We start from the raw sequence: 19235 nt of genomic DNA on the forward strand, positions 1-19235 counted from the left end.
CGCCGCCCGTTACGTCCATTACGAGTGCAGAAAATCGAAAGCCCATTAGTAAATTGAACGTGCCTATCGGAGTGTCGAACAACTGGCCAGCAATATAGCCTGGCATTGTCGCCGATGCCGGCGTTATCGTTCCTGTATATTGCAGGACAATCGTCGGAATGGATACACCTATCGTTCGCGCCAAGGATAAATATACCATTGGCTAATAATGTACATGATAAAAATGGTAGGTTTTAACATGGAGAGTCCATAAGGAAATGAATGCGCGACTGAACGCCCAGTGAATTATTAACCGCGCTCACGGGTCGAGGTATCGCGTGAGCAACGTAAGATTGGTAACCGCTCGGGTAAATTTAAAGATTGGTGAACAAAGTTAACGTACGTGGCATATACACTACGTAGGTATTAATATAAAGTCGACAGAACGAAAATCCTTGGAAATATGCTAAACTCCTTGTACGATGAAATCATCGGCACGCGACTCACTCGCATGATAAGCTTCATTTGTACATATATGATATATATGTGTATCGATGTTAATAAAACGTTGCCACACGGTAGGTGAACATAAATTCATTGACGGATACGTCGATTCATGAAATACAGCGTGTACGTTCGTACCGAATCGGCGTAACCTGTAAATGTCAGAAATTAGTCTCATAAATTACCGGTAGGCCCTTATCGTTGCTATACAATACAAATGGCGCAATGAACGTATTAGCGCAGGTTTGATTACGTTGGAAGGTAAACAGTGTGTAGCTTTATGGCACAGTTGACATGTAAATCAAGCTTTGAGTCTTGAATGAAATTAAGCGTGTTGATCTGCCCCTTTTACAAGTGCAGTATATAAATGTCCAATGCGAAATGCACTTGTGAATTATTTCACGTATCCTGGGTCTAATGATTGAATATGCGTGCCACCCGGTATATAATATCGCACGTATTATTTCACTGTCGTACATAAGGAGCGAACAGTGACGTACTGTCGCTTTTATCGTACCGGTATTTTACATGTGTACGACTGCGATAAGAATGCCCACTGACTCCGTCTAGCCGAGTTCGAACGGGAAATGGCGTCTCGTTCCTCCGGGCACTAATAATAAAACCATTCTTGAATAAATGCGTGAGTAAGAAGCGACGAGAGGAGCCTCGAGAAAGAGAGATAGAGCGGATAGCAAGAAAAGAGGGGTGCGAGTGACAGAGAGAGAAGAGAGGGAGTAATCGTATGCGTGAGAATGAGGGGTGGGGGGAGAGGGGGGGGAAACGTAAACACAAGCCTCCATTCTCAATTGCAAGGATAGCAGCAAACCGTGGCGAGTCATATCTCCTTCCAGTCGGCCGCAAAGAAACAAAGAGCTTCTCTGAATTATTACAAGGAGTCTAGTGTACCGGCTACTGGATACGCGTGAGTTCCTCGAATTCCCGTATGGGCAACCATTTTTGTTGTTTCGATGCTTCCTTGGCGGGGATGCAAAAAAAAGGATTTTTTTGCACCTGCGAAAATATTACCCTGTGAAATATACGATTTGGAGGATTTAAAAAAAATTATTATCAAAATATAGGGAAGGTGGTGGCATCTATTTTAATTGGGATTAATTACTGGGATTCACTTAGCTAATGAGACTTATTAAACGATACGTCTTCGTATTAGGTGTACAGGGATCGAATGGATCATTTGCCTTTCTAATGACCCATATTTCATGCATATTTCATGGCAGCGTGCAATGCGTATTGCCTTGCTATAACTACACCATAGGCGTTCTGATATTTGCACGGTTAACACGTACTTATAATGTTCCGGGGACGTTTCACTTGCGTGAGAATCGCGGGAATTTCTCTGGATTTGTAATACGACTGTACTGTAGACGTGCAATTATTTTATATAAAGGTGAGATCGGTAACGATTTTCACAATCGAATCTCGCATAACGCGAGACTCTCGGCAGTTTAGTTTGACGCAATAAACTTATCTATGAATATGCATGCATACAGTGGCTGTGGGCGATAGGCATTCTGCACCAGTCGTTTTGTTTTTTTTAAAGTCTTTTGACGGTTCTTGATGAAATTTTTTTAAATTGATTTCCTTTGATTTCTCGATACTTGCCAATAACCGAAAATTTGCCGTTGCTACATCACTGTATAATAGTTGTGGTGCCATCACGTTTCCACGTAATTTTGTCCAATACCGCATTTTTTGTATTATTCCGATTTCCACGTGGCGTGATATATTGATTTGGAAAGAAAAAAATTTGTGACGCAAGATTCATTCCAAGGTTGCTGCAGGTGTTCGGTATTTACAGGTGCAGAGTGCATCAAGAGATTCATATGGGAATTTCCTATACTTAAATGTATAGTACAGTGTTATGAAGGTATAGTACGTATAAGGATAGTGAGTATAGGAATTTCACGAAGTAGAGATATAGTTTATTTAATAGGCGCAAATTGAAAAATTTGTCAAAAAATCTTTTGCCTAGACTAAACATTCTCAGTCGGATTTAAAACTAATCGTCCCGACCATCGATCGTGCGAATCGCCAAGTTATTTCGTCCATTTAAAACTAGAAGCGACTTGAGCAATTCCGATAGGTAGTTTGACTATTTTCTTTCCATACTTTTTTTCGCTGCAGCAAATTTCTAGAAAAATTCAACTGATTTCCCTGGCGGCGTATTTCGCGACGAGCGTGAGGTAAATTCGCGTAATGTTAAACGTAAAAACGCGGTAACGTTTCGGTTTTCTCGAAATTCTTACATCCGACTCGTCCTAGTGAATTATTTCCAGCACTACAGGGAATCACGATTTACCACGTATAAGATTTGCGTAAATATACAGTCTGCTCGTATGTGAAGTGATCACGTGAGACCACTGAAAAAAAAGGATTCTAACCTACGTTTAGTTTGTTTTGGGCTTGGGAGTAAAAGTTACCTCTGTGAAGTTGGCCCCTCATTATAAAAATTAATTTAAAAAAGTTAGAGTTCTACTTGCCCCCGGAAGAGTTCTAGAGTTCATGATAGTTTTTAGAAATAGTTATGTCGATTAAATGCAAAAAATTGCGATATTTGGAAATGGGGGGCCAACTTCACGGCGCCCCCCATTTTTGAAAAAATGTAATTTTTTTGACAGTTCTGAATAGATTAACAATAGTTCTACAGTTCTCTGCACTTTTCATCAATAGTTCCGGTCATTATCCGCTTCAAAATAAAGTTTGAAAAAATACGTCAGCCCCCCATCTTTTAAAAAATCGTATTTTTTTTAGTGTTCCGAATAGTTCTCAAAGAGTTCTACAGTTCCCTATAGGTTTTGGGTACAATACATATCCAAATTTCGTCAAAAAATCATGTTGGAAAAAGTATTTCAAAAAATCAATTAATCGTATAAAATCCGATACCCCCAGAATACTCGATGGATTAATGAAATCCAGGTATTCGTTTTGTAGAACTCTTTGAGAACTATCCGGAACTCCCATCAGAACTCCCGGAACTCTTAAATCCGATACCCCCCGAATACTCGATGGATTAATGAAGTCCAGGTATTCGTTTTGTAGAACTCTTTCAGAACTATCCGGAACACTAAAAAAAATACGATTTATTAAAAGATGGGGAGCTGACGTATTTTTTCAAACTTTATTTTGAAGCGGATAATGACCGGAACTATTGATGAAAAGTGCAGAGAACTGTAGAACTATTGTTAATCTATTCAGAACTGTCAAAAAAATTACATTTTTTCAAAAATGGGGGGCGCCGTGAAGTTGGCCCCCCATTTCCAAATATCGCAATTTTTTGCATTTAATCGACAGAACTATTTCTAAAAACTATCAGGAACTCTAGAACTCTTCCGGGGCAAGCAGAACTCTAACTTTTTTTAATTAATTTTCATAATGAGGGCCCAACTTCACAGAGGTGTGAAATTTACGTTGGTCATCCGTCTAGGGTATAAGTCTAGTTTAAAACGACGATTTATACTAAAATATGCTTTTTGTATTTTCACAAAGATTCTCTTACTTACTCTGCTATGAGCATATGTGTCTAGTCCAAGGTTCAGTATTCGAAGGGATGCTGGTAAAATGATCCTGACGTACAGTGGGTTTCTCTTTCATTGTCAGTATCATATCTTATACTTAATGTACAAGCTTCTACATATATCGCTTCTTCAAATTTGTAATCGCAAACCATTATGCCTTATACACAGCAAACATTTCTGTATACCTTAGCAACCTAACTCTGTCACGAATACGGTTGGTATTCTTATGTACTAAACTGTCATTCCCTATCGCTGTGGCTGCTAAAGTTCCATATGTGAATAAACTATATACGTAGCCACTGTCTGGAGCGTATGTACACGCAAGCATATTCTTAAGTCCCGCGCACACGTAACCGACGACACGTCGGCATTCGAAGAGATGCATACGCTCCAACCAGAAGTCAATCTACGAAAGAGCCACTAGACGGTAATCCGCGAAAATCGTTTCTGTCGCCGACAATGTATACAAATGCCACACGGTGCTACCTCGTGAAACGCGACGGCGTGCTTTCATTTCCAACGAGCGACTTCTAGGCGCTCTCTTAAGCGTGCTTTTCGCGGACAAGAATGTTGCAATATATATCATCAGCGTGGATATAAACTTTATTATTGTTCTATTTTATTTTTGCATTTAACTAGCGTTTAAAGTTTAGCCATGTTCTATACGCAATAAGAAATTTATTAGGAAGCACAGAGATAGCTGCGTATAGACCCTAAAGACTAAAGGGTGACCATAAAAACAAAAATGAAGCTTATCGACAGCCATGACGTGAATGTGCGCACTATGCACCATAGTATATACAGTCGAAGATTCCGATACGGGTTTGTTGGTCGGTTGGTAGTCCTTCAGAAATCCGGTCGAACGTGATCTAGAACGACAAAACCAGTGTCCGCACGGAAAGACTCGTTCGACTTCTTTCTTGTCGGGAAGAATCGCGCTAGGTGCAACTGCTTCTGAGTTCTGACATTCCCACCAGGGTTTATGTACATAAAGAGAATCTGAGAAGCGGCATATGTAAGGTATACAAAGAAAGAGATAAAAACGAGTAATGTCAGATGGAAAAAGAAATGCGCGTGAAATATTGCAATATATTCGCACGACACTCGAAAAAATTCCATTGTACGCAACATTATCGAACTGAAGTCTGTGAACGAGGCTTTAATGCCAAATAACGTGTGATTCGCGAGTAAAAATAAATACGACTCACCGAAAGTTCCTTTGTTACTCGAATTCCTTGATTTCTCCAATTATCGCTGACGAATCAAACTCCTGGCTCCTCGTTTATCGAGGTTCTTTAATTTCACGAACTTAAATGCGTAAGACACTTTTTGAACGACACTATAAGTACAATACTCATCACCAATAACAATCAACAGTGTAACAAGTGATTAACAATAACAATGTCATCGAGATCAACTGTGTACGTGATTTATATGTATACTCCCAAAACGTGGCGCGATAGGTATGCTGCGAGGCAGAATATAAACTGTATTCTCACTGTCCCAGCCACGTTCACAACGGACGCGACCAGTTGATAAACGTGAACTGACTGTGGCCGCGACTGTATGTGCGCCGCTTGTAGACTTGAAGACTATCCACACGATTCTCGGCGCCGCGCGCAACTGCTGCCTTGCTTCTAGTAGGCTGGATGGGTGGTTGGCTGGATAGCTGGGTGACTGGGTGACTGGCTGGCAGGTTGGCGGGTTACCTTTCTTGATTCGCGCAACGCTTCCGACGTTAGCATCGTTCGGACACAGCATGAGGCTGATACATCTTTGTGTAAAAATCGACCTTTCCGGCTGACCTTTTGAACAGTGTCTGCTCATTCGACGAGCTCCGTGTTTACACGCATCTTGAACTCTATTAAGGATGTTCCCCAGGATATCTTATGAAGTAAATAAACGTAGATTGTCACGTACCGTGTGATATTTAGCCGTGAAATTCTATAAAGGATCCTATGACTATAGGATTTTATCATGTTATTAAATCATATAGAATAAAACTACAATAATGTACTGTACTGAATTTTTTAAATATTCTATTGTCTTTTACGTGTTATTCTGCTCAACGTGGATAGTACAAATCGATAAAGATTTTTATACGTAAAATAAATAAAAGAATTCTTATCAAATAGAATGTCGACACATCCGTTTCTCATGTAGTTAATGAGAAAGTAACTTTGCTCTTGTGCGGGGAAAGTTTGTTATACTTGAAAAGGGACCAATATACTGTATGTACGTCAATTCTGGGACACGAGAAACTCTTTAATATCGATAATAGCGACATTGATTGCACCTTTTCTTATTTTTACTAACTTCTTCCTGATCGTTGAAAAATTGACCAATAAAACAGTAATTAAATCAGCACCAATCGAACTATAGCGTTGCCTTATAGTGAATGTTAATTTGCAAACCACCTCCATTACGGGGACTGCGGACAGCCTTTGCGCGCACTTTGCCAATATTTTGCAGGCCGCTCCTTTCCGCATTGTGCAAGCTTATACCGCTGCGCTGCTGCATTGTAAAATTGTAAATTCACGGAAATACTCGCCAGCAAGCAAATCATCCGAGACTACCCAAAGATCAGAGTATACTTTGAAAATCAAACTACGGTATATTTTTCGAAATTATATCTTCGTTAGATCTGAATTCGTCAACAATCCTACTAATATTCTTTCCGAAAAATTGTGTCTCTATAGAAGACACTAAATAATGGGGAGAATACTACAAGCCATCTAACCACTAGGATTCGCTCGAATTGGTCCAGAATAGAAGGAAGACGATGCCAACCTCTACGTTCAGTCGTTCCATCCGATCAATATATCCGAGCAAAGCAAAAGCACGCAAGCCGCCGACTGTTTTTGGGTATTTTTTATAGCTACAACACACTGTAATTTGATTTCAGAAACACAGACTTACCATTAGGTAACATACTCGAATGTTCTTTTTATGGCGGAGACCAATTCAAGGTCGAGTGAAAATAGAAGCAGAAAAAGATTTTCTAAATAAACTAATACAGGCGCATCGACTCGGATACTTGACTTTGCCTTTAGAAACTTTCTCACTGGTTCGTATATGTATATCTATAGTCATCTGTATCCACTAACTCAGTTCGTACGCGCTGGCTATACTTGTGTCTTTGTTCGAGCAGTACGTAGTCGTATTTGAGTTTACTTCACGGAAATTTAATATTAATGTCGAATGCACTGGGGATGCGGGAAACTTGCTTGCGAGATTTCCGGTTAACATGGTGCGCACCCTGCGGCGAAACGCTGCAACACTGCGAGGTCAGATGGAAATTAATTTATTAGCAATGTACGCGCTATGGGTTTATGTCAGAATCGAGTATGAACAGTGCAGTTTATGAGTGAAGAGCACTCATACGTAGATATGTGAGAGTTAAGTAAACATTATCATTTATTCAAAACCACGAAAGCTCACAGGATTAATTTGCATGATTTGCTTGCAGTTATTATTAGGGGTGCAATACCGGCAATGAATACACATATTTTATCAACTTCCTGTATGAACCATTGATCTGATCATTATTGTCTTTTTTCTACAGAATTATCATCAAATTAAAAAAAAATAATGCACGAAGTACCCTGTAGTCGTTTTTAGACTGTTGAAAAATAGGGAACTAACTTACATACGGTTGATTAATGAATACTAATTAGTTAATTATCTTTGACGCCGTGGTACCTTGACAAGAGAAAAGAGATGAATTCCAAATGAATTTGTTAAAAAGCTTACCGGAAGTATCGCTGAGTGAGGAAGCAAGTACAAAATAAAGGACGTTAGGAACGTACCAGTTTCGAGATTGCAAATAAAGTGTAGAAGCTACTTTTCCATTACGAGCAGCACTCTGTTATGCCAGGTACGTAATTATCGTTCGCCTTCCGCAACGGAAAACGCAGTCGCCCCGCAACGTGCGGTCACTTTATTATACCAAAATGGCACGTGTCGCCATTCTCTCTTGTTAACCTTTCTCATTGATAAATATATTAATATGAGGATTTCATAGAACACCGTCTTTCGCGACAATACCAAAAACATCCATCCCCTCCTATCCTTGCAGTGCATTTATTTGATTTTGTTCCAAAAGATGAAATAAAAACGAGCAGATATGTACCGTCCTATCAACAAATCAATTATCAGACGTTAAAACGTCATCTTTAGTCACACACTAAATCCAACAAAATTTAATTAGTCATCCATCTTCTCGTCGAGTCATTGCCCTCTGCTCGTGTCCCGCTTTGCGAATAATTAACAGTTTGCGAATTCGTGCGGTTCTCGGATTGCGGATTACTAGCAGCAGTCTTTACCGTGTGCTGCGTCGCCATAATAACTGAGCGACGTACAGCGACGCTAGCGGATATAATTAGAATGACGGTGTATGAAATTATAAAATTGTACAACATTCAATTTCACGGTTGCGAGAAAAATTATTATTTCCCTACACGAAACCTACTTTCTAGCTATCCTGTATCTTGACACTTTCCAATTCGTATTATAAAAGTCCAGCAAGAATGCAAGGGAAAATCCTGAAGCGCACGTGACCGCGTGCCATACAGACATAGGTTTGTAGGTTAAGGGCGGAAAAAGACGGTGGGGTTTGAATTTTTAAATGTCATCGATGTGGCCAGGAACAAATTGCATTGCCGCCCACGTGTCGCGGGTGCAGAATTAAAAGGCAAACCATTACCAGTTTCCTTCCGGTATCTATTGAATATCGATTTGACGATGACTATGCGCAGGTCAGGCCCCGTTTATCCCACCTGAGTACATATCTACCTAATTGTACTTGTTGCACTGGATACTTCACATCCTGGACGGTGGCCAAGATCATTTCAAAGGTTATACGATTTTAATTAAGTTTTCATTTGAAAATCTGTCCACTTGTTTCCGAATGATTCACTGTGGCCCGGATACCAGTTACGTACTTCCGTTTTTTTATATATTTAAAAAAGACATAGGAAACCGTAGTGTGCACTCAGGAACATATTTCAGGCATCGTCCAATAAATTAGGTAAAGCAAGTGACTTACTAATTTGTCTTGCTAAACCTAAGGGTTATCCAGTTCAAGATAGGTACAGGTGCGTACACAACGGATACGTGTTTATTCAAATGTGTACATATACCTACAATGTCAGATAAGCCTCGAGACGTATTTGCTCGCGTGTCGATCACCGCCATTATCGGTAATCCTTGTTTGAACGGAAGTTCACTGATGATTAGATCAGGTGAGATTTACTTAATTTTTCTTTATAAAGATTGACCATTTTTTCATCTCTTATATTATTTTTCACCAAGCCTAACGAGCATTTTCATTAATTTGGTCTTATTTTTCTTAGGATGATGATAAAGTAAGCATCTGCACATAAGTACCAAATTTCGCTTAAGGATTCATCAAGGCACTCTCACTATGCAATTATGAAGACCTGATGGATACGATATAACCAAAGTCTAATTAAGATCATTGTGAATTGATTAACTGAAGTTTACCCAACTCTGCATTCTGGATCTGTAATTGAATATTAATTCAGTTAAAATTTATCTCACATACTTCGAGGGGCTTCGTGGATGCTGTGCACAGGTATAATAGGATTAGTATAGATTTAATTTCTCCCTTTAGTATACAATGCTCGGTTATTATTTTCAAAACAAAATTATTGATTATAGGTATAACAGTGAATTCAATTAGCGAACCGTTAATAATTTCTGAAGATAAATCTGAGAATAAATGAATTTCTGAAAATAAATCGTGTTTATGTATATGAAAACCGTTCGCAAAATTGAATATATACACGATGTACACACTACACCACTTACCGAACCAGCATCGATTTCTTGAAAACCTTCACGGCCTATGAAACCCACCTTAGAAAGTTGACAGCTCGGAAAATGGCTTCTCGACCTTTCCTTTTTGTAGGGACCCAAAAATGTACTTGATAAAGCTTGGCTACGTTGTACTTACAGTAATCCTTGTCTTCGTTTATATACAGGATTATCCTTTTGATGTATGAGACAACTATCTTCCCCTTCCCCCACCCGTGCTCCGCTCCAAAAGACATTTTAATTATAAACAGATGTCAGAAAACTGACCCAGCAGCCTGGAAAATTTCACTTTTTGGCTATCTTTTATATTTCCGCCTCCAACCCACGTAGAAATTATTTTCATCACCGGTCGAGAAGATGCCACATGTGGTTATCTGGATACAATATGAATACATGTATAAATATACAAATATATCCGTATCACATGGACATAACGAAATTCTCATTGAAATAACTGGTAACACTTTTTATCGTTTGTTCATGCCCCACGTTATTATCGTCGCTCTATAAGTATTATTCCAATTCCGCCTGGATTTGACAATTCGTGTGATTAGATCGGGACTAAGTAGGCGGAATCACGACGCAATGTTCGTTCGATCGACTTGGTATAAGAGAAAAGGAAGGGGGAAAAATAGAGATAGAATAATATGAAAGAGAGATTAAATGTTCTACGAATTTTATACATCGATATTACTTTTGGGCGGTTCGCAAGAGAATTATTCCTTGAAATGGGAATCGAGAAGATCCTTCGTGAACGAAAATTATTTGCGATTCCTTAAGCTTGCGTCGCACCATTGAGATTTATCGAAATCCTCTAAAAGGTTCCCTTGCTGCTCCCACGAGGATGCTGGTATACCTATATGTATTATGGCAGAGAAAGTAGGGAAAAGGATAGGCGACGAAATGAGAATGAAGCTTATTCGAGAAATACAAATCCCCACAGCCATGTTTAATCGGGCGTTATTAATTAATTTACGCTTGATTGACTCTACACGTTGCTACTACGAAAAATCGTACATTTAAATGCCATAAATATGTCGAGTGTGCGGTTACTAGCGAGTGAGGGTAGCCTGTTATGATTTTAGAAATGCATTCTGGGTACTTGTTTACTATATATATATACATATATGTATATGTATATGTATAGGCATTTGTAGCTATAACCACGTCATCGGAAATCGTCATTTACGTTCGGGAATATCGAGTTTTCCGGCTTCGCATGAAAACTTCATTGCCGTTCAACCGAAACGATAAATTCCAATACGCGCCGTTGCGTAGCCGTCGATACGGTTTATGCAAATATTGCTACGTATATATAGAGCCTAACGATTTACCGATTTCAGCCCCTGGATATAATACGCGTACTGAGCACTTTGTGCATTGTATCATTTTTATATGTCAGTTTTTGTATTTTTTGTAGGTTAGACATGAATTTGGATTTATACAGATATTTCAAGTTTGCGTTGATATGTAATCGATTTGTTAATGGACTATTGTTAATTAAATTATTTGAAATGATCAATCCTGTTGAAAATATTTTTAATTCCATAAAGAAAATCGACCGAATTTAACGTAAACAGAGTATAGATGATTTTCAGTTGATAAACCTAAAAGCCTACCATTGACTTAATGGATTACACGGAAACGTCAAGTCCTTTGAATCAATTCACTGTCAAGATTATAGAACGATGCAACTAGGGGAATAAGAATTGGTTTTTGAGTAGGGGTTGTTTTTGAAATAGTACTTGATTCTACGAGACTGGATTGGTGGCGAAGTTAAGGGCTATGGGGCGCCACCGTATAATATTGATCGCGAGGGTTGTCAAGATGGCCGCGGGGGTGGCACACGTGTTGGGCTTGATCCTCCTCGTCGGCCACCTTCACCATGGATATGGAACTGTCACGAAAACTTTTGCATTTCCTGAATACCCCTATAAGGAAACCACGAAGAATGTAAGTAAAATTTGGACGTTTCGCTTCGTAACCTCCGTTCGTTAAAGAACACACCCTGCACGTTCTAATTATATGAAAGATCCACTATACAAAATATTATAATTTTCCATTCTAATAGCCCTTGTTCAATGTTAATATACCTAGTGCTATTTTATCAAATATAATACTTGTGCCGAGTTTTGAAAAATATCCCTCCAAGTGCATTTATTAAAAATCCACTTAAAAGAAATCGAATTCAATATCAATATCGGGGTGCTGATTGAAATAGCTGGGTGAAAAAATTAGGTGCGCACGTGGTTGGAGAAGTCTTAGAAACGCTAATTGGGGTTAATTTACGTAGTCGCACTCACCAATTGTTGCATTTGGTTTCATCCGGTTACAATATACCAGACGTATAGCAAACAGCCTGTCAAACCTTGAAAGATTGCATCTTCTGTACTTTGATTTTTTTTGGTTTAAGTCAATTATTTTATTTTACAGGAACTTCTCTTCCGAGAGTTGGAACAAGCTTGCGAGGAGAGCGGTGCTTGTAAAATGTTGTCACAGCAAAGAAGTGGAGTAGCGAAAACAAGATGCATTCGAGAATGCGTGTCGCCTTCGTGTTACAAGGAAATATATTTGTTCGATCAGGTAAAGGAGAGAAATTTACACTTTTTTGAGAGATATTTTCTTTGCTTCTTTTTTCTATTTTTTAATGTTACATTCTAATTTAGTTGGGCTATGATTAATACATGTTTTTAGCTTGAAGAGGGGGAGATTGACGTAAGACTGAACTCATTTAAGGGCTGTTTTATGCAACGGAGTGGAAGACCCAGAAAATAGCGAGAAAAGTGATTCTCGTAAATGAAATATATATATATATATATGTATATATATATACATACATTTAGCACATAAGATTTACACATGGCAGAGTGGGTAATTTTTTACCTATTTTAGATTAGTCGTTATAGAGGCATTGAGATTGTTTAACCTATCAAATGTAAATATCATATTTTACATATATTCTTGTAAATTTAATATTGCACACGACTATCGTTCACATGTTTTAAAATATATTCCTCCCTTAGTCTGATTCTAGTTAATACATTATGTAAAATTAATAATTTCTATATACGAGTAACATATTAAGACAGTAAACAATTAAACATACTCTTTTTTACGCGCGAGAATTATTCATTGGGAGATATTAAGGATGGGTCAAATATTTTGATCTGTAAGAAGAAAAGAAATTGTAATTAAAGCTGGATGAAAATTTGCACGAAATAAAGAATTTTTCATATTATCCTTAAACTCACTGATTGCTTTATTCTTGACAGTACGTCGCCGATGTCAGGTTGTGCGGTGTCAATAGTTTTGAGAAAATTAACTAAAATGTCTAACGTCCGTTCAAAACAATCTCTGGATAGTGCCCTGGACTTGTCTCTTTCCTGTGCGACACTAATATCAAAAGCAATTTTTCTATAGTGCAGCCAGCAGCTAAGAAATTCCAAAAAATCAGTACTGATGTGTCCAGATACAATAGTCATTTTAATAAGAAGCGCAGTGAAATGCTGTTCCGTTAAGTTCTTTAAAGTTTCCTTATCTCCAGAAGAATAGCAACATTTCAGTACACCAGAAAGACAAGAGTAAACCAAATCTCTGACTTCTACTCCATTCTAGAAGAACAACGATAATAATAGTTCACTGAAATATTCGCCGTTGCAAAGGAACCATTTTGGTATCATAAATGCATTTACTTTAGCATGGACAACATGAAGTATTCTGTAAAGACTCTGCAAGGAGATTGCCCGTTCTTGATCGTCACGAAATTGGCGAAAGGTAACAGCTGGCTTATCCATCTTGTAGTTTAGAAGCACGTGGAGTAAATGCATTATGCATAAAGATTTGCTCTCATTAGCAAGTTCCCGGAACACGTCCATCATCTCAATCGGCAGTGAGTTTTCGCACTGAAACAAAGAACGGGAATTTCAAACGTCAAAATTGTTTTAACGAGTCAGTGTCAGATGGAATAAGTTAGGGTAACTGGATACCTGGATTAAAAGCTTCGTCTGGGAGAGTACAATGAGAGATAAAATCTTGAGGGATGCTGTGGCCAAGTCGAGATTCTCTTTTGAGAAACCACATGTTAATAAATCTTTAAGTATATCCGATTCATTAAGAAATACCTCGAGCACTATTGGTCAGTAATTAAGTGCACGTTATTCCAAGGTATATTATTTCTTTAAATATAATTCTATATATTCACCTTTACTGTCCTTACGAGATATGGATTTTAGTAGCATGGTGTATGCTTGGTTTACTGTTAAAGTCTTCAGGGAAACGTCCACGTCACTCCTGACGAAGGTCTTCATTAAGAGGATAGCGCAACACTTTATTGTTGCGCTGGAAACTCTTCTGGGTGGTGTTACATCTGCAATTTCCAGCATTCCTCGTACGTTTATACCTGAAAAATGTAAATGATGATTTAAGATTGTTTATACGAGATGATAATAATGTTTAATAATTATATATGTATATAAATGATGTCGCTAACTGGTTTCCGGTGTATATGATGTAAGGATGCGTGGTAAAATTTCCCAAACTATAACGGCCATTTTTTCAGCGCTTTCCTTGACTCTTGTCAATTCGCAAATTCCTTTCACTGCAAGATCCACCACCTTGGCGGAACCGGTTTCTACTGCATTCTATGTATTTACATTTATGTAAATAATGTCTGGTCAGTATTCTTATTGAAGAAATTAGTCGCGCTGTCGAAAATATTGGTAGATTTATTTACAAGTAGACTGTGACAAGTTGACTCCACGCAATCAGCTTCGATCAGAGACTTCATGTCGCCATCTGATTCAAGCCATAATTGTACAACTTTGGCTTTTAATTCCAATGAAATTTCTCCACTGTGAATACAGTGATAGAGAAGAGCTGGATGATGCGTGTAGCATTTATGTGCATCAGCTTTTAAAATGAGGCAATTTAAAAGTTGTACACATTTTTCATAATCCTTTACAGAAGACAGTGACGTGTGGGACAGGGCTGAAACCTGTGTAAATTACAAACTGTAATTACTGCCTTCATTAAACTTAAAAAAGAACATACTTACAGCAAATAGTAACCATAATGGCTTTACTATAGCAGCAGGCGTGACTTTATCGTAAGGAAGTGTTAAAATCTTTTCTACAAGAGATTCCAATAGCACGTCATCTTCTCTAAAAAAAATCAAATCTCTTTAATTTTCTAATGAAACTTTTCTTCTTCTATTGAGGTAAAAGGAAATCGTACTCGCAGGTGCTGAGAAAGTGATAGTAAACTATAAGTAAAAAAGCATCAGCGTCTATTCCATGAGTAGCTAACAACAGTTTCCAGTCGGGATAATATTTGGGTAAGGACATGACACCTTCCACAATGAATTGTTTAAAACAATTCAAACCTCCAGGCCAATTCTCAGCCGGAAGTGAGTCAACAGAAAGTGTCACAAGTATTCTGGACAGCAATAATAAAATTGCCCGATTCATATCCTGCCTGAAACATGAAATTTCCAGTTGGAAAGTTTTACGGCTGTATCGTTTTATGAATTATTGGCTTCAGTCACTTACGTGGGAAATGTCGTTAATCGCGAGAGATACTTCAGGTATCCTTTCGCTGCTAAGTGGTTTGACAAGTCGACGCAATTACAATCTCTCAGTCTGTACAGGTCGTTTAGGCAGCTTACGAGGTTCAAGTAAATCGTGGCACAGCTCGTTTTGATTTCCTGCTCAAGAGATCAAGACATGACTTAGTACCGGTTTACCATTCGAAATAAGAAAAGGTATTCTATATAGCAAAAAGTTTTGTTATACGGAATGACTCCTTAAATGTATAAAAGTAAACCTACTCTGGCACGAGGAATGATCACCTCCATCATCGTGCTGTATGTTGACAGTGCAAAGGAGCTTCTATGCTGGGCATTTACAATCCTGCCTGAATCTATGAACCCACGTGAACCCTCGTTGACGTAATCTTCGTTCGAGCAGAAGCTGCAAATAGAGTAAGATTATCAGTGTAGGACTAGTTGGGTTATATGTATACACGAAATGAGATATATGTAACACAAAATTCTAAATCAATTTATTATATTACTTACCGAGTACCAAGTGCGCAGGTGCGACAAATAACGGTCATAGCATTGAGAATATATTTTTCATCTATCTCAATCTGTTCAATGATACTTCTCATGGATCTTAAACTCTCTATATATAATGGGAGGATCACTACGAGATCATCGTTCCTTATACGGGGTAGTGCGTGGTCCATCATCAAGCAAAGAATCTTACTGGCTGAGAATCTTAATAGATAACTTGGTGACTTTGTGGTAATTAGATTTCCCAGGAACTCGAATATCTGTTCTGCGTTGCAGATTCTCTCTACGGGTACCGCCAGACGTTTCGCTCTGTTAAACAGATCATTTGTCATACGATATATAGATCCATCAAATACATATTCGTACGGAGTGTCTATCTTAAGATCCGTGTGATTCTTACCCACTGAGAATAACGAACAGCGTGCACACGGCACAGCCTAGTCTCTCCACTTCATCGGTGTTCTTCGTCATCAGATGACCAATGCGCAGGATAGATTCGACCGCATACAGAGCATGATTGTGTCTGTAGAATTTCTCATTTCCGGAAAATATTTCCAGGCACTGGAGAACAGACCTGAATAGGTAGAATGATAATAATAATACTGGGAAACTGACTGTCACTTTTTCTGGTTCGTGTGATTCACTTATAACTTGTGGCGCAATTTGCTTTAGATGGTCAGAGATCCAAATTGGATACTGTAAAATAATTCTAGTGATACATATATGTATATATGTATCTTGGTATATATGTTTTTTTCTTGATTCTATCGTATACGTACATTAGAAGTTGACCACGGGAACAAACGAGGGCTTCGCAGAGGACGCTAACAATGTCGGAATTTATTAGCTTCTCTACCAGAAGATTTCGTGCTGCCGCTGACTCTGTTTGCAATTCATTGTTCAACCATTCAACGGCTGTCGTCTGGAAGTATATGGATAAATGGTGTAAGAGATCTGTCGCCCTTATTATATGAAGTACGTAGAAGTACAAGTGAAATGATTATTTACTTGTGCAGCTTTGTCGCGAGACATTAATTGCTTTTTAGCTTTTTGTATTGCAAAGCTGATATCGGTTTTCTGCATTTTGATTTGAAGAACGGTTACTTTAGAAATATTCGTAGTTGATATGACGAAGGAGCTGTAGTTGTCTTAGTAGTTACATCTGCCGCCGCAAGATGGCAGTTTCTGGTTCGATCCGGGTAGTAAAGAAGATTCTGGTCAAATAGGATTTCGTTGTCAGTCAAAGTAGTACCTATGGCAGACGAAGACATTGGCCTGTATTCGGAGTCAGTTCTTCGTTTTAAGTACGATCTTAAGACATCCTCTACCATGTGTTATTAGTGCTATTATATATCTACGGTCTTAAGATTGTGCTTCGTCGCAAGCACTGACTATGAATACGGACCTTATAGTTATGAAATATAAATCAAATAATCTGTATGTTAAGTATTACAAAACAGAATTATCATACCTACCAGGGACCGCAACCGTAACGGAAATCGAAATGAATAACCGATTATAACCGGAAAAAACAAAGAATTGAAACCGTAATGGAAACATGAAATTGCTATAGTAGAAAACCGAAAACGAAACTGTTAACCGGAACGTATTTTATTTATAACGGCAGAGATGAGTAGGGAGATTGTCAGTGGGCCGATTTATTTGAAAGCAATTTTATTTTGGCATCGACGCGCCACCTGAGCGGAAAGCCCTCGAACCAGTGTCTCGGTTTTTATTGGAGCATTACATATTGTAAGAAACGGTAAGACTAAACGTGAATTCGTGATCTCCGTCAAGTGCATGGATTTATACCGGGTGGCACTCTAAAGCGTATGTATTCCATATGATGTATCCTGTCTCACGTTTGTGATTGGCGTATACTCACGACGTATACTTAAAATTGAAATTAACTCAAAATTGAATTGAAATTGTAAAATGTTGGAAATAAACTATGCTCAAATTAAAATATTAATAAATTAAGTTTGGAATATTAAAATAATTAATTAAATCAATAAAGTAATATCATAAAATGAATAAAAATAAAGATGTCAAGAAGTAGAAAAGTAACGAATAGAGGTATAAAAGTCGACAAGAAATAAGGAAAGAGATAAATAAGAAACTAAAGAATGAAAGATAGAGAAATAAAGAAGTAAAGAGGATATAAATATAGAAGAAAAAGAAGAAAGTTGGAAATGGATAAGAGTGGGAATTCCAAGAGACCAGTATAGGAGACCAGCTCGAGGAAGAATGAGCGCTCTGAGTTCGGGCACTGCCTCAAGTGCCCCCCCCCTCGACGGTTGATCCCTTTCGTCGAATCCTGCACAAAGAATTTGGGCGCACCCAATTTTGGGTAACTTCCAGTACTTCTAAGTATTCTTGGTCAGGAATTCTGATTTCTAAGTGTTAATATCTAACTTTATTGATTTAATAAATTAATTTAATATTCCAAATACTTAATTTATTAATATTTCAATTTGAGCGTAATTTATTTTCGACATGTTACAATTTCAATTCAATTTCCATCTATTCCTGAATTTTATATTTTGAATAAATTTCAAAAGTATGTATACGTTCGACCAATCACTAATGTGGGACTGGTTCGATACTTCTCCGTCTGATGGCGTGTCAACACCATAATACACACATTTAGAGTACCACACGGTATAAATCCATGCATCTCACGGAGCTCACAATTATCACGCGTAGTATATGTATCTACATATATGTATATACTGTAACGTAATTCTTTTCCTTGACCCGGCACCGATAGCAAAACATACGAGAACGACTATCTTCGAGAACCAACCTACGTTACCTTCGGCCGTCCACCCGTCGTTCGTGCATCCGCAAGCCAGGCGGCCGCCAGTCAATTCTTTTTTCACCGGGAACTGACTAGCCGGTATAGACTGGGAGTTGGGGTGGAATAGGCCCAACTCCACCAAGAACGAGAGCTCTGACGGAACCTATCGGATGAGGCGACAGCTTAACGGATCCTGACGATTTTTGGGGACGCGTAAAATCGAGAAACGCAACCGTAGGTGCTGATCTTTGGGGTCGCGTAAAATCAGCAAACGCAACTGGACACACGAACGGGAGCGGACGGTTACGGAAATGCACGGCCGCTCAGGCTGCTAGGTTTGAGGTAGAGAGGGTCGGAGTAAGAGTCCGGTAAATAGTGCGAGACACAGAGAGCGACGAACCGAGAACGTATCAGAACGAATCTTAACTATCTATCGAGATCCCTTCACCAATTAATAAATTGGGAATCCTCACCGGAGCTGGTGCAGCTAATCCGTGGAGGCCGAGAACTG

The 19235-nt window shown here is 38.5% G+C and overlaps 3 protein-coding genes across 12 annotated transcripts in view; 1 reads left to right on the forward strand and 2 right to left on the reverse strand.

Moving 5' to 3' along the window:
• LOC107267676 (RNA binding protein fox-1 homolog 2) overlaps positions 1 to 5840 on the reverse strand; it is a 123961-nt gene extending 118121 nt beyond the window's left edge. For 2 of the 3 annotated variants that reach the window (XM_015739684.2, XM_025085262.1), the window contains exon 1: positions 5225 to 5840. The gene's annotated coding sequence lies outside the window, so the exon portion shown is untranslated. The remainder of the gene's footprint in view (positions 1 to 5224) is intronic. The other variant, XM_015739671.2, reaches the window with a different exon arrangement.
• Positions 5841 to 7747: 1907 nt separating this feature from the next.
• Positions 7748 to 13092, forward strand: LOC107268093. Of its 2 annotated transcripts, XM_015740486.2 has the most exons (5): positions 7748 to 9259; positions 9371 to 9612; positions 11597 to 11807; positions 12288 to 12437; positions 12549 to 13092. In XM_015740486.2, the coding sequence occupies exons 3-5, from the start codon at positions 11640 to 11642 to the stop codon at positions 12627 to 12629; spliced, it is 399 nt and encodes a 132-aa protein (XP_015595972.1). In that variant the 5' UTR covers positions 7748 to 9259; positions 9371 to 9612; positions 11597 to 11639; the 3' UTR covers positions 12630 to 13092. The 2 variants fall into 2 exon arrangements, with proteins under 2 accessions (XP_015595972.1, XP_015595982.1); XM_015740496.2 differs by lacking the exons at positions 7748 to 9259; positions 9371 to 9612 and having other exon boundaries at positions 11064 to 11807.
• Positions 12841 to 19235, reverse strand: LOC107268071. Of its 7 annotated transcripts, none has more exons than XM_015740466.2 (16): positions 19198 to 19235; positions 16933 to 17176; positions 16704 to 16846; positions 16325 to 16498; positions 15928 to 16233; positions 15679 to 15820; positions 15401 to 15555; positions 15087 to 15326; positions 14908 to 15013; positions 14587 to 14847; positions 14344 to 14494; positions 14056 to 14253; positions 13841 to 13917; positions 13547 to 13756; positions 13106 to 13465; positions 12841 to 13021 (listed from the first exon to the last, which is right to left on the reverse strand). In XM_015740466.2, exons 2-16 carry the CDS (start codon positions 17005 to 17007, stop codon positions 12980 to 12982), a joined length of 2640 nt encoding a protein of 879 aa, XP_015595952.1. In that variant the 5' UTR covers positions 17008 to 17176; positions 19198 to 19235; the 3' UTR covers positions 12841 to 12979. The 7 variants fall into 7 exon arrangements, with proteins under 7 accessions (XP_015595952.1, XP_015595944.1, XP_015595934.1 ...); XM_015740458.2 differs by having other exon boundaries at positions 13841 to 13944; XM_015740448.2 differs by having other exon boundaries at positions 13841 to 13983.

The sequence above is a fragment of the Cephus cinctus genome, unplaced genomic scaffold, assembly GCF_000341935.2.
Source record: "Cephus cinctus unplaced genomic scaffold, Ccin1 Ccin1_scaffold0029, whole genome shotgun sequence".
NCBI classification, from domain to species: Eukaryota; Metazoa; Arthropoda; class Insecta; order Hymenoptera; family Cephidae; genus Cephus; species Cephus cinctus.

Excerpts from the sequence above, each read along its gene's own strand:
- LOC107268093 (XM_015740486.2), top strand. The coding sequence starts at position 11,640 with ATGGGGCGCCACCGTATAATATTGATCGCGAGGGTTGTCAAGATGGCC. Across the intron at positions 11,808-12,287 it reads ATAAGGAAACCACGAAGAAT|GAACTTCTCTTCCGAGAGTT; the intron begins GTAAGTAAAATT and ends TTTATTTTACAG. Across the intron at positions 12,438-12,548 it reads AAATATATTTGTTCGATCAG|CTTGAAGAGGGGGAGATTGA; the intron begins GTAAAGGAGAGA and ends ACATGTTTTTAG.
- LOC107268071 (XM_015740448.2), bottom strand. The coding sequence starts at position 17,007 with ATGCAGAAAACCGATATCAGCTTTGCAATACAAAAAGCTAAAAAGCAA. Across the intron at positions 16,847-16,932 it reads CTCGCGACAAAGCTGCACAA|ACGACAGCCGTTGAATGGTT; the intron begins GTAAATAATCAT and ends ATATACTTCCAG. Across the intron at positions 15,821-15,927 it reads ACCTGCGCACTTGGTACTCG|CTTCTGCTCGAACGAAGATT; the intron begins GTAAGTAATATA and ends CTCTATTTGCAG.